This window comes from Lipophrys pholis (assembly GCF_963383615.2).
Source record: "Lipophrys pholis genome assembly, contig: SCAFFOLD_50, whole genome shotgun sequence".
Classification (NCBI taxonomy): domain Eukaryota; kingdom Metazoa; phylum Chordata; class Actinopteri; order Blenniiformes; family Blenniidae; genus Lipophrys; species Lipophrys pholis.
The window spans coordinates 10,001-27,254 of NW_028291986.1; the positions used below are offsets into that span (position 1 = coordinate 10,001).

Consider the following 17,254-nt stretch of genomic DNA (forward strand, 5'->3'; position numbering starts at 1 on the left):
CTCACTATAATCTAATGTTCTCCACTATAATCTAATGTTCTCCACTATAATCTAATGTTCTCACTATAATCTAATGTTCTCCACTATAATCTAATGTTCTCACTATAATCTAATGTTCTCCACTATAATCTAATGTTCTCACTATAATCTAATGTTCTCCACTATAATCTAATGTTCTCACTATAATCTAATGTTCTCCACTATAATCTAATGTTCTCACTATAATATCATGTTCTCCACTATAATCTAATGTTCTCCACTATAATCTAATGTTCTCCACTATAATCTAATGTTCTCACTATAATATTATGTTCTCCACTATAATCTAATGTTCTCCACTATAATCTAATGTTCTCACTATAATCTAATGTTCTCCACTATAATCTAATGTTCTCCACTATAATCTAATGTTCTCACTATAATCTAATGTTCTCCACTATAATCTAATGTTCTCCACTATAATCTAATGTTCTCACTATAATCGAATGTTCTCACTATAATCTAATGTTCTCCACTATAATCTAATGTTCTCCACTATAATCTAATGTTCTCACTATAATCTAATGTTCTCCACTATAATCTAATGTTCTCCACTATAATCTAATGTTCTCACTATAATCTAATGTTCTCCACTATAATCTAATGTTCTCACTATAATCTAATGTTCTCCACTATAATCTAATGTTCTCACTATAATCTAATGTTCTCCACTATAATCTAATGTTCTCACTATAATCTAATGTTCTCCACTATAATCTAATGTTCTCACTATAATCTAATGTTCTCCACTATAATCTAATGTTCTCACTATAATATCATGTTCTCCACTATAATCTAATGTTCTCCACTATAATCTAATGTTCTCCACTATAATCTAATGTTCTCACTATAATATTATGTTCTCCACTATAATCTAATGTTCTCCACTATAATCTAATGTTCTCACTATAATCTAATGTTCTCCACTATAATCTAATGTTCTCACTATAATCTCATGTTCTCCACTATAATCTAATGTTCTCACTATAATCTCATGTTCTCCACTATAATCTGGTGTTCTCCACTATAGTATTATGTTCTCCACTATAATCTCATATTCTCACTATAATATCATGTTCTCCACTATAATCTCATGTTCTCCACTATAATCTGGTGTTCTCACTATAATCTCATGTTCTCCACTATAATCTGGTGTTCTCCACTATAATCTAATGTTCTCACTATAATCTCATGTTCTCCACTATAATCTAATGTTCTCACTATAATCTCATGTTCTCCACTATAATCTGGTGTTCTCCACTATAGTATTATGTTCTCCACTATAATCTCATATTCTCACTATAATATCATGTTCTCCACTATAATCTCATGTTCTCCACTATAATATGGTGTTCTCCACTATAATCTCATGTTCTCCACTATAATCTGGTGTTCTCCACTGTAATCTCATGTTCTCCACTACAATCTCATGCTATCCACTATATTCTCATGTTCTCACTGTAATCTCATGTTCTCCACTACAATCCCTTATTCTCAATATAATCTGGTGTTCTCCACTATAAACCCATGTTTTCCACTGTAATCTGGAGTTCTCACTATAATCTCATGTTCTCCACTATAATATGGTGTTCCTCATTATAATCCCATGTTCTCCAGTTCAATCTGGGTGTTTTTAAGTTTATTGATTAATGTCAGCGGGTGTAACCAGTTTTTATTCGTTTTAGTTAAACTGGACTTTAACTTGATTATTCATTGGTCAGATGAATTCTAATGTTTACCTTCGCCACCCTATGACAGTGTCCTCTGATTGGCTCAACACAGTGCCCGCGCTCTGATTGGCCAGCTGCAGAAACACCTCTGGAAGGTTCCATTTCTTCAGGTGGGGTGTTGCATTTAGAGCTTTGTGTTTTAATTATCGCTCCTTTATATATTTAGACTTTTCAGTTGATATTTAGTAAAGAGTAACTTTTTAATGCATCAGTTGTAAACAAATTAGATGATTTGCGTTGTGGAGAATTCTAGCGGTGAAAGTCGATCATGTCCCCCCCGCCGGGGGCTGGTAGAGGTCGGGGGGGAGCTAGGGCAGCGGGGCCGCCCCGAGGTGTCAGTTCTCCGGCTCCGGATCTCCGCTCTCTGAAGCTCCTCCGTCGACCTGCCGCCGCACCATGCTCCGTGTGAGGCCGGCTCTGTGGCGCTCCGTCCGCGGGTAAGACTCTCCTCCGTTAGCCTGTTAGCTCGGCAGCGAGCGGGTCACGTGGATCCTCCCCGGGTGAAGGGCTCCCTGGCCGACTGGTTCTCCAGCACTCACCCCCTCACCCTCTCACCCCTCACTCTCTCACCCTCTGACCTTCTCACCCCCTCACCCTCTCACCCCTCACTCTCTCACCCTCTGACCTTCTCACCCCCTCAGCCCGGCACCGTTATGCAACCGGAGCTTCTGGGAATCGCTTCCTGCTTCCACTGTTTTAATCTGTTTGAACTGCTTCATCACGTGACACCAGGTTCAGATGGTGGTTCGAATCTGCCTGTGCTCAGGATCCACTGCACCCTGTGCTCAGGATCCACTGCACCCTGTGCTCAGGATCCACTGCACCCTGTGCTCAGGATCCACTGCACCCTGTGCTCAGGATCCACTGCACCCTGTGCTGGCTGGTGGTTGGAGCTGTAGGCATCAAAAGACTTCAGACCAGTTCTTCCAGTAGTGTACAATCCCCTGCAACACCCACCCACCCTGCTGCTGCTGGCAGCTGCACCAACATGGAGCCTCTGAGAAGCAGCGGGTGTCGGTTTGAATCCCGTCACTGTTTGGAGGAAAGTTACTTGCCCAGTTCCATCATTCAGCAGGAGCTGCTGCTCAGCAAGACACATTTATCTGAGTCAGAGACTCAGACGGCCATGGGGTTGTGGAGGAGGAGGAGGTGGGGTTGTGGAGGAGGTGGGGTTGTGGAGGAGGTGGGGTTGTGGAGGGGTTGTGGAGGAGGAGGAGGCGGGGTTGTGGAGGAGGTGGTGTTGAGGAGGCGGGGTTGTGGAGGAGGTGGGGTTGTGGAGGGGTTGTGGAGGAGGAGGAGGCGGGGTTGTGGAGGAGGTGGGGTTGTGGAGGAGGAGGAGGCGGGGTTGTGGAGGAGGTGGGGTTGTGGAGGAGGAGGAGGCGGGGTTGTGGAGGAGGTGGGGTTGTGGAGGAGGAGGAGGTGGGGTTGTGGAGGTGGGGTTGTGGAGGGGTTGTGGAGGAGGTGGTGTTGAGGAGGCGGGGTTGTGGAGGAGGCGGGGTTGAGGAGGAGGTGGGGTTGTGGAGGGGTTGTGGAGGGGTTGTGGAGGAGGAGGAGACGGGGTTGTGGAGGAGGCGGGGTTGTGGAGGGGTTGTGGAGGAGGCGGGGTTGTGGAGGAGGCGGGGTTGTGGAGGAGGAGGAGGTGGGGTTGTGGAGGTGGGGTTGTGGAGGGGTTGTGGAGGAGGTGGGGTTGAGGAGGCGGGGTTGTGGAGGAGGCGGGGTTGAGGAGGAGGTGGGGTTGTGGAGGAGGAGGAGGTGGGGTTGTGGAGGAGGTGGGGTTGTGGAGGGGTTGTGGAGGAGGAGGAGACGGGGTTGTGGAGGAGGCGGGGTTGTGGAGGAGGTGGGGTTGTGGAGGTGGCGGGGTTGAGGAGGAGGAGGAGACGGGGTTGTGGAGGAGGCGGGGTTGTGGAGGTGGCGGGGTTGAGGAGGAGGTGGGGAAGCGTCAGGCAAAGAACCTGGAAGTGACCAGCGGCGGCCACCTCCTCCAGAACCCCGCCTCCTCCAGAACCCCACCTCCTCCAGAACCCCACCTCCTCCAGAACCCCACCTCCTCAACGACCCCATCTACATAGTAACTACTTTCCGTGGTGGGGCCGCTCGACAGAGTTGGGCCTGGGTGTTCTTTTTGGTTCCGTGCCCTCCCACCCAGCCACGTTCCACCACGGACTGCGGTGGAACCACAGATTTATAAAGCGCCTTCACGCCCACATTCATTCACACACCAATGGAGGCTGCGGCCATGCTAGTCACTCACCCTTCCCATCTGAAACAACATGCCCCCCCCCAACTCAAGCAACCTGATTCCCTCAAGCAGCGCGGGCGGCGCCCCCTTGAGGTCCTGTGGGGAGCGGCACTCTCAAACCATCAGACATCAACCCGACACCAAATCATCAGTGTGTGTGTGTGTGTGTGTGTGTGTGTGTGTGTGTGTGTGTGTGTGTGTGTGTGTGTGTGTGTGTGTGTGTGTGTGTGTGTGTGTGTGTGTGTGTGTGTGTGTGTGTGTGTGTGTGTGTGTGTGTGTGTGTGTGTGTGTGTGTGTGTGTGTGTGTGTGTGTGTGTGTGTGTGTGTGTGTGTGTGTAGGTTCAGGACGTTCCCTTGTGCTGCTGTTGGTGTGAAAAATGAGCCGATCCTCAGTTTCAAAGATGGAAGTTTAGAGAGACGAGAACTGATAGAGGTAACACACACACACACACACACACACACACACACACACACACACACACACACACACACACACACACACACACACACACACACACACACACACACACACACACACACACACACACACACACACACACACACACACACACACACACTGTCAACAGGTTGTTCACATTTTGTTTAGATGGTGTTTAAAGACTATTCACAGGTTATTTAGTAGTTGTTTTCTGGTTGTTTACTAGTTGTTTAAAGATCATTTATATGTTGTTTACTTGTTATTTACAGGTTGTTTATATGTTATTTCCTGGTTGTTAACATATTGTTTACAGATTCTTTGCGTGTTGTTTACTGGTTGCTTGTGCAGGCCCTGGACCGTCTGAAGGGACAGACTGAAGAGATTCCCTGTGTGGTCGGAGACGAACATGTTTGGACGTCAGACATCAGATACCAGCTGTGTGTGAGTACCAGAGTAGCCACACAGTAATCTGACAGTGTAATCTGAGTACCCACAGAGTAATTTCTCTCATTTTGTCTCTTTCCAGCCATTCAATCACTCACACAAAGTGGCCAAGTTCTGCTATGCTGACAAGGTGAGAGACCAGAACCAGAACAGGAAGTGTCGGGTCCACTGGTCCAGATCCAGTTCCAGAGCGTTCTCTACAGTCGGAGCGTCTCCTACAGTCGGAGAGTCTCCTACAGTCAGAGCATCAGTTGGTGCGTCTCCTACAGTCAGAGCGTCAGTCGGAGCGTCTCCTACAGTCGGAGCATCAGACAGAGCGACTCCTACAACCGGAGCGTCTCCTACAGTCGGAGAGTCTCCTACAGTCAGAGCGTCAGTTGGTGCGTCTCCTACAGTCAGAGCGTCGGTCGGAGCGTCTCCTACAGTCGGAGCAACTCCTACAGATGGAGTGTCTCCTACAGTCAGAGCGTCAGTCGGAGCGTCTCCTACAGTCAGAGTGTCAGTTGGAGCTTCTCCTACAGTCGGAGAGTCTCCTACAGTCGGAGCATCAGTCGGAGCCACTCCTACAATCGGAGCGTCTCCTACAGTCGGAGCGTCTCCTACAGTCAGAGCGTCTGTCGGAGCGTCTCCGGCAGTCGGAGCGACTCCTACAGTCGGAGCGACTCCTACAGTTGGAGCGTCAGTCGGAGTGACTCCTACAGTCGGAGCATCTCCTACAGTCGGAGCGTCAGTCGGAGCGTCTCCTACAGTCGGACCAACTCCTACAGTTGGATTGTCAGTCGGAGTGTCTCCTACAGTCGGAGCGTCTCCTACAGTCGGAGCATCAGACAGAGCGACTCCTACAACCGGAGCGTCTCCTACAGTCGGAGCGTCTCCTACAGTCGGAGCGTCTCCTACAGTCAGAGCAACTCCTACAGTTGGAGCAACTCCTTCAGTTGGATTGTCAGTCGGAGTGTCTCCTACAGTCGGAGCGTCTCCTACAGTCGGAGCATCAGACAGAGCGACTCCTACAACCGGAGTGTCTCCTACAGTCGGAGTGTCTCCTACAGTCGGAGCGTCTCCTACAGTCGGAGCAACTCCTTCAGTTGGATTGTCAGTCGGAGTGTCTCCTACAGTCGGAGCATCAGACAGAGCGACTCCTACAACCGGAGCGTCTCCTACAGTCGGAGAGTCTCCTACAGTCAGAGCGTCAGTCGGAGCGTCTCCTACAGTCGGAGCTACTCCTACAGTCGGAGCGTCTCCTACAGTCGGAGCGACTCCTACAGTCGGAGCGTCTCCTACAGTCGGAGCAGCTCCTACAGTTGGAGCGTCAGTCGGAGTGACTCCTACAGTCAGAGCGTCAGTCGGAGCGTCTCCTACAGTCGGAGCATCTCCTACAGTCAGAGCGTCAGTCGGAGCGTCTCCTACAGTCGGAGCAACTCCTACAGTTGGAGCGTCAGTCGGAGTGACTCCTACAGTCGGAGCGTCTCCTACAGTCGGAGCAACTCCTACAGTTGGAGCGTCAGTCGGAGTGTCTCCTACAGTCGGAGCAACTCCTACAGTTGGATTGTCAGTCGGAGCGTCAGTCGGAGCGTCTCCTACAGTCGGAGCGACTCCTACAGTCGGAGCATCTCCTACAGTCGGAGTGTCAGTCGGAGCGTCTCCTACAGTCGGAGCAACTCCTACAGTTGGATTGTCAGTCGGAGTGTCTCCTACAGTCGGAGTGTCTCCTACAGTCGGAGCATCAGACAGAGCGACTCCTACAACCGGAGCGTCTCCTACAGTCGGAGCGTCTCCTACAGTCAGAGCGTCAGTCGGAGCGTCTCCTACAGTCGGAGCTACTCCTACAGTCGGAGCGTCTCCTACAGTCGGAGCGACTCCTACAGTCGGAGCGTCTCCTACAGTCGGAGCGTCTCCTACAGTCGGAGCAACTCCTACAGTTGGAGCGTCAGTCGGAGTGACTCCTACAGTCAGAGCGTCAGTCGGAGCGTCTCCTACAGTCGGAGCATCTCCTACAGTCAGAGCGTCAGTCGGAGCGACTCCTACAGTCGGAGCGTCTCCTACAGTCGGAGCAACTCCTACAGTTGGAGCGTCAGTCGGAGTGACTCCTACAGTCGGAGCAACTCCTACAGTTGGAGCGTCAGTCGGAGTGACTCCTACAGTCGGAGCAACTCCTACAGTTGGATTGTCAGTTGGATTGTCAGTCGGAGCGGCAGTCGGAGCGTCTCCTACAGTCGGAGCGTCAGTCGGAGCATCTCCTACAGTCGGAGCGTCTCCTACAGTCGGAGCATCTCCTACAGTCGGAGCGACTCCTACAGTCGGAGCGTCTCCTCTTGTATCTCTCTCCTCTCAATAGTTTTCATTCTGGTTCCCTGGTTGGACTTCTTGATGGTTTTGATGCTGTTGAGTGAGACGTTCCCTGTTTCCTCCTTGACCTCCTCTTCTTCCTCCTCCTCTTCCTCTACTTCCTCCTCTACCCCTCACTCCAGGAGCTGATTAATAGAGCCATCATGGCGTCGGTGTCGGCGAGGAAGGACTGGGACCTGAAGCCAGTGGAGGATCGAGCGCAGATCCTCCTCAGAGCCGCCGACGTCCTCGGTGGACCAAAGCGAGCTGAGATCCTGGCCAAGACCATGATAGGCCAGGTGGGTCCCGGGTCTGGGGGGCGCGGTCAAACACCTGACCCCGGTGACCCCCGTCCTGTGGTCTGTTCAGGGAAAGACGGTGGTCCAGGCGGAGATCGACGCCGCCGCCGAGCTCATCGACTTCTTCAGGTTTAACGCCAAACACGCCGTGGCGCTGCAGCAGCAGCAGCCGCTGGACTCCGACGGCAGCACCAACACCATGCTGTACCGCGGCCTGGAGGTAAGCCCCGCCCCCCAGTGCTGTACCGCGGCCTGGAGGTAAGCCCCGCCCCCCAATTACGTACCTGTTTGTCTGGAAGTAACTTTGTGTGTGTGTGTGTGTGTGTGTGTGTGTGTGTGTGTGTGTGTGTGTGTGTGTGTGTGTGTGTGTGTGTGTGTGTGTGTGTGTGTGTGTGTGTGTGTGTGTGTGTGTGTGTGTGTGTGTGTGTGTGTGTGTGTGTGTGTGTGTCAGGGGTTCGTAGCTGCAGTGGCTCCATTCAACTTCACCGCCATCGGCGGGAACTTGGCAGGAACCCCAGCTCTGATGGTGAGACCAGGACCAGGGACCAGCAGGGACCTGTAGGGGCCAGGGACCAGTAGAGATCAGTAGATACCAGGGACCAATAGAGACCACAGACCTGTAAAGATCAGGGACCAGTTGAGACTAGGGACCAGTAGACACTAGAGACCTGTAGAGACCAGGGACCAGTCGAGACCAGAAACCAATAAAGACCAGGGACCAGTAGAGACCAGAACCAGAGACCTGTAGAGACCAGGGACTAGTAGGGACCAGTAGAGGACAGGGACCCGTAGAGACCAGAGATTTGCTGACCCCGGTGTCCCTGCAGGGGAACGTGGTCTTGTGGAAGCCCAGCGACGCCGCCATGTCAGCCAGCTATGTGGTCTACAGAGTCCTGCGGGAGTCTGGTCTGCCCCCTAACGTGGTCCAGTTCCTGCCGGCGGACGGTCCTGTGTTCGGCGACGCCGTCACCTCGTCTCCTCACCTGGCCGGGGTCAACTTCACTGGCAGCGTACCGTAAGGACCAGCTGGACCGGTCTGACCCAGCTGGACCGGTTCTAAACGGTTTGACCTGCCCTGGTGTGTTTGTGATTTCAGGACATTCAAGCGTCTGTGGAAGCAGGTGGCTCAGAACCTGGACTCATACCGGACCTTCCCCCGACTGGCTGGAGGTGACTCCGCCCACCGTCCCACTGTACCATAACACCCAGTGTCCCACTACACCCACTGTACCACGGTCCCACTAAATCCACTGTCCCACTATACCCATTGTATCACTTTACCATAACACCCAATGTACCACTGTCCAACTGCACCCACTGTCCCACTAAATCCACTGTCCCACTACACCCACTGTCCCACCACACCCTGTCTGGCTGTCCCACTACACCCACTGTCCCACTACACCCACTGTCCCACTAAATCCACTGTCCCACTACACCCACTGTCCCACCACACCCTGTCTGGCTGTCCCACTACACCCACTGTCCCACTACACCCACTGTCCCACTAAATCCACTGTCCCACTAAATCCACTGTCCCACTACACCCACTGTCCCACTAAATCCACTGTCCCACTACACCCACTGTCCCACCACACCCTGTCTGGCTGTCCCACTACACCCACTGTCCCACTACACCCACTGTCCCACCACCCCCTGTCTGGCTGTCCCACTACACCCACTGTACCACTACACCCCCTGTCTGGCTGTACCACTACACCCACTGTCCCACTAAATCCACTGTCCCACTACACCCACTGTCCCACTACACCCACTGTCCCACCACCCCCTGTCTGGCTGTGTTTCAGAGTGCGGGGGGAAGAACTTCCACTTCGTTCACTCCTCGGCCGACGTGCGGAGCGTCGTTAACGGAACGATCCGCTCAGCATTCGAGTTTGGAGGTCAGAAGTGTTCCGCCTGCTCCAGGATGTACGTTCCCCAGAGCCTCTGGCCTGAGGTCAAAGGTCAACTGCTGCACATCCACAGCCAGCTGCGAGTGGGAGATGTATGTACACACACACACACACACACACACACACACACACACACACACACACACACACACACACACACACACACACACACACACACACACTCAGCTGATGGTCACGTGACTCTCTTGCAGCCCGTCGATGATTTCAGCACTTTCTTCTCTGCTGTGATTGATGACAAGGTCAGTGAACTACCTGTCTGTCTTCACCTGTCTCACCCCAGTCTGTCTCACCCCAGTCTGACCTGCCTCACACCAGTCTCAGCCCAGCTTGTCTCACTCCTGTCTCACACCAGTCTCACTCCTGTCTCACACCAGTCCCACCTGTCTCACCCCAGCCTGTCTCACACCAGTCTCACCCCGTCTCACACCAGTCTGACCCGCCTCACACCAGTCTCACTCCTGTCTCAAACCAGTCCCACCAGTCTCACCCCAGCCTGTCTCACACCAGTCTCAACCCAGCCTGTCTCACACCAGTCTCACCCCGTCTCACACCAGTCTCACTCCTGTCTCAAACCAGTCCCACCTGTCTCACCCCAGCCTGTCTCACACCAGTCTCACCCGCCTCACACCAGTCTCACTCCTGTCTCAAACCAGTCCCACCTGTCTCACCCCAGCCTGTCTCACACCAGTCTGACCCGCCTCACACCAGTCTCACTCCTGTCTCAAACCAGTCCCACCTGTCTCATCCCAGCCTGTCTCACACCAGTCTCATCCCAGCCTGTCTCACACCAGTCTCATCCCAGCCTGTCTCCCCTGCAGTCGTTCTCCCGGATCAGACAGTGGTTAGACCACGCCCACTCGTCTCCGTCTCTCAGCGTCCTGGCAGGAGGCCGGTGTGACGACAGCAGAGGTTACTTTGTGGAGCCCACCATCATCCAGACCAGCGACCCCCAGGACCCCATCATGAGCCAGGTTTGATCTCTGACCACCACTGTGTTCAAGTAACCCCACATCTGACCTCTGACCCACTGACCTCTGACCCACACCTGACCTCTGACCCACTGACCTCTGACCCACTGACCTCTGACCCACACCTGACCTCTGACACACACCTGACCTCTGACCCACACCTGCCCTCTGACCCACACCTGACCTCTGACCCACACCTGACCTCTGACCCACTGACCTCTGACCCACACCTGACCTCTGACCCACACCTGACCTCTGACCCACACCTGACCTTTGACCCACATCTGACCTCTGACACACACCTGACCTCTGACCCACTGACCTCTGACCCACACCTGACCTCTGACCCACACCTGACCTCTGACCCACTGACCTCTGACACACACCTGCCCTCTGACCCACTGACCTCTGACCCACTGACCTCTGACCCACACCTGACCTCTGACCCACACCTGCCCTCTGACCCACACCTGACCTCTGACCCACACCTGCCCTCTGACCCACACCTGACCTCTGACCCACACCTGCCCTCTGACCCACACCTGACCTTTGACCCACACCTGACCTCTGACACACACCTGACCTCTGACACACACCTGACCTCTGACCTCTGACCCACTGACCTCTGACCCACACCTGACCTCTGACCCACACCTGACCTCTGACCCACACCTGACCTTTGACCCACATCTGACCTCTGACACACACCTGACCTCTGACCCACATCTGACCTCTGACCCACACCTGACCTTTGACCCACACCTGACCTCTGACCCACACCTGACCTCTGACCCACACCTGACCTCTGACCCACACCTGACCTTTGACCCACACCTGACCTCTGACCCACACCTGCCCTCTGACCCACACCTGACCTCTGACCCACACCTGACCTCTGACCCACACCTGCCCTCTGACCCACACCTGACCTCTGACCCACACCTGACCTCTGACCCACATCTGACCTCTGACACACACCTGACCTCTGACACACACCTGACCTCTGACCCACTGACCTCTGACCCACACCTGACCTCTGACCCACATCTGACCTCTGACACACACCTGACCTCTGACCCACTGACCTCTGACCCACACCTGACCTCTGACCCACACCTGACCTTTGACCCACACCTGACCTCTGACCCACACCTGACCTCTGACCCACACCTGCCCTCTGACCCACACCTGACCTCTGACCCACACCTGACCTCTGACCCACATCTGACCTCTGACACACACCTGACCTCTGACACACACCTGACCTCTGACCCACACCTGCCCTCTGACCCACACCTGACCTCTGACCCACACCTGACCTCTGACCCACACCTGACCTCTAACCCACACCTGACCTCTGACCCACATCTGACCTCTGACACACTGACCTCTGACCCACACCTGACCTCTGACCCACACCTGACCTCTGACCCACACCTGACCTCTGACCCACACCTGACCTCTGACACACACCTGACCTCTGACCCACACCTGACCTCTCAAGGCTCCTTCATTCTCCCTTTTTGAAGCCATAAGAACAAGAAGAAAGTTCAGCAGTGACGTCAGCTGCTGAAAAGAATCTTTTTTGGCAGGACTGTTACTGTTCATACTCCGATAAGAAACTATTGAACTTGCAGGCCACGCCCCTTGTGACAGGCCACGCCCCATTGTGACAGACCCCACCCCTGACCTCTGACCCCACCCCTGACCTCTGACCCCACCCCTGACCTCACCTCTGACCCCACCCCTGACCTCTGACCCCACCCCTGACCTCAGAACTCTTGAGGGTCTAATGTGTGTTTAAAGCATCAAATGAAGTATTCAGACAGTGGGTTCCAGTGTTCCAGTGTTCCAGTGTTCCAGGGTTCCAGTGTTCCTGTGTGTTCTTGTGTTTCAGGAGATCTTCGGTCCGGTTCTCTCCGTTTATGTTTATCCAGACGACGACTATAAGAAAGTTCTGCAGCTCGTCGACAACACGTCTCCCTACGCTCTGACTGGAGCGGTGTACGCTGAAGACCCGTGAGACACACACACACACACACACACACACACACACACACACACACACACACACACACACCAAAACACTTGTGTGTGTGTGTGTGTGTGTGTGCAGGGCGGTGATAGAAGAAGCAGCCCGAGCTTTGAGAAACGCAGCGGGAAATTATTACGTGAACGACAAATCTACAGGATCCATCGTGGCTCAGCAGCCGTTCGGAGGAGCCCGAGCTTCAGGTGAGAACACCCGATTTAACACCCGGCCCGCCTGTAGTTTACAACAGGAGGTCGACACCCGGCCCGCCTGTAGTTTACAGCAGGAGGTCGACACCCGGCCCGCCTGTAGTTTACAGCTGACTGGTTTTTGACACATCTTCGTCGGTTATAATTTTCGACATCTGTTCTGTAACCAGCGGCAACCAGTGATGCTGTTGCACCGGACCCTCGCTGGTAAAGTGGTACCGGGCCCTCCTGAAGTTTTATTTTGGTTGTTCACATTTAACAATTGTATATTCCCTTTGAGAACACAACTTGGAGAACACAACCAAGAGAACAGAACCAAGAGAACAGAACCAAGAGAACACAACCAAGAGAACACAACCAGGAGAACAGAACCAAGAGAACAGAACCAAGAGAACAGAACCAGGAGAACAGAACCAAGAGAACAGAACCAGGAGAACACAACCTAGAGAACACAACCAGGAGAACCGAATCAAGAGAACAGAACCAGGAGAACAGAACCAGGAGAACAGAACCAAGAGAACAGAACCAGGAGAACACAACCTAGAGAACACAACCAGGAGAACCGAATCAAGAGAACAGAACCAGGAGAACAGAACCAAGAGAACAGAACCAGGAGAACACAACCAGGAGAACAGAACCAGGAGAACAGAACCAGGAGAACAGAACCAGGAGAACACAACCAAGAGAACAGAACCAGGAGAACACAACCAAGAGAACAGAACCAAAAAGGGTTTGGCAGAAGCAGTGCTTTACTTTCCAGCCCTCCCTCTACGTCACATCAACTCAACAACAAGAAACAAACAAAGTTTTGCCACTAAGCTCACCTTAATCTAGAACCTTCTGTCAATGTGTGCTCAATGAAGGAAATGTTCTGCACTGTTCACATACCTGATGTGTATTAATCACATCACATTTTAGAGATTGTATTTTAACAGATCGTTCCATATTCCATCACAGAAACACATCTTGGTTTGACGTTGGTTCTTAGTTAATTTCAAACTGAATCAAAGTTCTTAAATTAGAACGTCGTCTTCTTAGTTTGAAGGGTTGGATGTTCCTGGGAAGTCTCCAGTTCACAGCACCAAACATCATTTCTAGCAGTTTTAACTAAATTAAATCCCTCAATTTGAACTGTTTGTATCTTATAAAGAGTCGACTGGTCAGCGTTATTTATTATTCTTTTTGGTAGTTTAACGATTGGTTCTAGGAATGTGTTACAAGCATTCCCCCACATTTCTGAGCAATATAATAAGTCGTGTAGCACAAGAGAGGAGTACAATATATGGAGACCCATTATATTTCTTGTTCTATACTATACCAGCGGTCTTTGATAGTTTAGACTGAACGTACTGTACATGTGGTTCCTAACTCAGCTGATGGTCTCTTATTATCCCCAAAAACTTGTTCTATTTCAGTTCCATTCAAACTGTTTGATCTTCCAGCATCCAAAAACCATCAATTTAGTTTTCTGTTCATTTAGAACTTATTCAGATCAAAACCTTTGTTCTACTTTGTAAAGGAACTGCTCGGGGTTCTGTCCTGAGCACAATAACTTTAGAACATCAATGTTTTTGGTTCACAACAAATATCCTTCAAGTAAAGAATAAATAATGTGGGTCCTAAAGCAGAACCTTGGGGGACACCACAACATAAAGTTTTTTTTAAATAATACAGTTCTGTTCATTTGTCCATATTGGAGTCTGTTATGTAAGGAGCTTTGTAACCAATGATTGACCACACCCCCCATAGTACTGACACTTCTGTAAAGGTAACCAATGATTGACCACACCCCCCATAGTACTGACACTTCTGTAAAGGTAACCAATGATTGACCACACCCCCCATAGTACTGACACTTCTGTAAAGGTAACCAATGATTGACCACACCCCCCATAGTACTGACACTTCTGTAAAGGTAACCAATGATTGACCACACCCCCCATAGTACTGACACTTCTGTAAAGGTAACCAATGATTGACCACACCCCCCATAGTACTGACACTTCTGTAAAGGTAACCAATGATTGACCACACCCCCCATAGTACTGACACTTCTGTAAAGGTAACCAATGATTGACCACACCCCCATAGTACTGACACTTCTGTAAAGGTAACCAATGATTGACCACACCCCCCATAGTACTGACACTTCTGTAAAGGTAACCAATGATTGACCACACCCCCCATAGTACTGACACTTCTGTAAAGGTAACCAATGATTGACCACACCCCCCATAGTACTGACACTTCTGTAAAGGTAACCAATGATTGATGGTGTCAGAAGCTTTTCTCAGATCAATAAATATCCCCACTGCACTTCCTCTGCTGTGGACAGCCGATATCTTCTCTACACAGTCCACCACTGCTGGAGATGGCGACCTGTGGAACCCATAGTGTTGATCATTTAGTATTTTATATTTGTCTAGGAAGTCATCTCGTTGTTGAACAAACAATCTTTCTAGTATTTTAGAAAATAGATGTAGTAATACTGAGGTCGGCCGGCAGCTTGTTACCAGCTGGAAATGTTCCTCTTATAAAAGATCTATTGCAAATATAAGTCAGAGGCTTAATTATACAATGAATCAATATTATTACTACTTTAGACTCTTATTCTGACATTTCCTGACTCCTCTAACGCCTCGCTCTCAACATGGAGTTCAGATGAATATCTAGATCCTGATTGGTCGCTGCCACAGGGGGGTGTTGTATTTCTTTTACTAGATTAGAACCCCCATTGACACAAACATTGTTCAACTCTTGCATTGTTTGTTTTAATAGTTTATGTTAACGGTTGAAATGTTCTGATCAATCACCTCTTTAATTACATTTGTCTTTCCAGCAGTGTACTCCAGTCATTTTGCTCTCTAATACTAGTTGTCAATCTATTTCTATATTGTTTGTTCTTCTGTTCCTTCTCCTTGGTTCTGTGTTTTATAAAATCTTTGTATAACGGCTCCTTCTTTTCCAGCCTTTTGTTTTCCACACATTCTGCTTATTCTGAGGTTTTACACGAGTTTCCCTCCCTGGACAGTGAGAATCCTACAGTAACATCAATATATCCAGGACTGCAGTACAGGAATCCTTTGTATCTTCAACAGGAACATCTTTCCAATCATAACTACTAAGTGCAGCTTTAAAGGCCTGGATTGCATCTTGTGTTCTCACTCTGGAACTCAGTTATCTTCTTTACCTGCTGACCTCAACTTCTGTTCAAACACCAGGAAACCAGCAAATGATCACTTCTATCTGTCACTAGTTCACTTTTTACACTCTTCTCAATCATATTAACAAATATATTCTCAAAGTTGCACTATCCTTAGTTATTCTGTAGGGTTATTCGCTCACTTGTTCAGTCGGCCGGTTGTTCAGTCGGCTGGTTGTTCAGTTGGCCGGTTGTTCAGTTGGTTGTTCAGTCAGTTGTTCAGTCGGCTGGTTGTTCAGTCGGCTGGTTGTTCAGTCAGTTGTTCAGTCGGTTGTTCAGTCAGTTGTTCAGTCGGCTGGTTGTTCAGTCAGTTGTTCAGTCGGTTGTTCAGTCAGTTGTTCAGTCGGCCGGTTGTTCAGTCGGTCGGTTGTTCAGTCAGTTGTTAAGTTGGTCGGTTGTTCAGTCGGCCAGTTGTTCAGTCAGTTGTTAAGTTGGTCGGTTGTTCAGTCGGCCGGTTGTTCAGTCAGTTGTTCAGTCGGCCGGTTGTTCAGTCAGTTGTTCAGTCGGCCAGTTGTTCAGTCAGTTGTTCAGTCGGCCAGTTGTTCAGTCGGTTGTTCAGTCGGCCGGTTGTTCAGTCGGCCGGTTGTTCAGTCAGTTGTTCAGTCGGCCGGTTGTTCAGTCAGTTGTTCAGTCGGCCGGTTGTTCAGTCAGTTGTTCAGTCGGCCGGTTGTTCAGTCAGTTGTTCAGTCGGCCGGTTGTTCAGTCGGTTGTTCAGTCGGCCGGTTGTTCAGTCGGTTGTTCAGTCGGCCGGTTGTTCAGTCGGTTGTTCAGTCGGCCAGTTGTTCAGTCGGTTGTTCAGTCGGCCGGTTGTTCAGTCGGTTGTTCAGTCAGTTGTTCAGTCGGCCGGTTGTTCAGTCGGTTGTTCAGTCGTTGTTCAGTCGGTTGTTCAGTCGGTTGTTCAGTCAGTTGTTCAGTCGGTTGTTCAGTCAGTTGTTCAGTCGGTTGTTCAGTCGGTCGGTTGTTCATTAACTGTCTCTCCAACAGGCACCAACGACAAACCAGGCGGTGCGCACTATGTCCTGCGGTGGACGTCTCCTCAGGTGGTCAAACAGACCACCGTCCCCCTGACAGAGTGGAAGTACCCCTACATGGGCTGAGAACACGGCTGTCCTCCACCCATCCTCCACCCGTCCTCCACCCGTCCTCCACCTGTCCTCCGTCACTAAGTTGCACTGATTTGCACTCAGCCCAGAGATGAGGATGAAGATGAAGATGCTGTAGATTTCTGTGTGTGATTGCTGATGTCTGAATGTGAGTCAGTCTCGTTTGATTGGTTCGGTCTTTCTCATATTTTTAACCAGATTCAATAAATAACTTTGATCAGTGTTTCTGTCCTTTATTCTCACACACACACACACACACACACACACACACACACACACACACACACACAC

At 50.7% G+C, this 17,254-nt stretch overlaps 1 protein-coding gene across 1 annotated transcript; it reads left to right on the forward strand.

Moving 5' to 3' along the window:
* Positions 1-1,877: 1,877 nt before the first annotated feature.
* aldh4a1 (aldehyde dehydrogenase 4 family, member A1) lies at positions 1,878-17,186 on the forward strand. Its single transcript, XM_080494008.1, has 15 exons — positions 1,878-2,206; positions 4,348-4,441; positions 4,796-4,888; positions 4,974-5,021; positions 7,360-7,515; positions 7,586-7,735; positions 7,967-8,041; positions 8,343-8,530; positions 8,612-8,685; positions 9,324-9,520; positions 9,641-9,688; positions 10,268-10,420; positions 12,315-12,436; positions 12,534-12,652; positions 16,845-17,186. The coding sequence occupies exons 1-15, from the start codon at positions 2,166-2,168 to the stop codon at positions 16,955-16,957; spliced, it is 1,671 nt and encodes a 556-aa protein (XP_080350134.1). The 5' UTR covers positions 1,878-2,165; the 3' UTR covers positions 16,958-17,186.
* The last annotated feature ends 68 nt before the right edge of the window (positions 17,187-17,254 follow it).

What these genes read in the sequence shown, in the direction of transcription:
- aldh4a1 (XM_080494008.1), top strand. Translation starts at nt 2,166, where the DNA reads ATGCTCCGTGTGAGGCCGGCTCTGTGGCGCTCCGTCCGCGG. An exon ending in CTGTGGCGCTCCGTCCGCGG is followed by an intron (nt 2,207 to 4,347) that starts GTAAGACTCTCC and finishes GTGTGTGTGTAG; the next exon opens with GTTCAGGACGTTCCCTTGTG. An exon ending in AGGACCCCATCATGAGCCAG is followed by an intron (nt 10,421 to 12,314) that starts GTTTGATCTCTG and finishes CTTGTGTTTCAG; the next exon opens with GAGATCTTCGGTCCGGTTCT.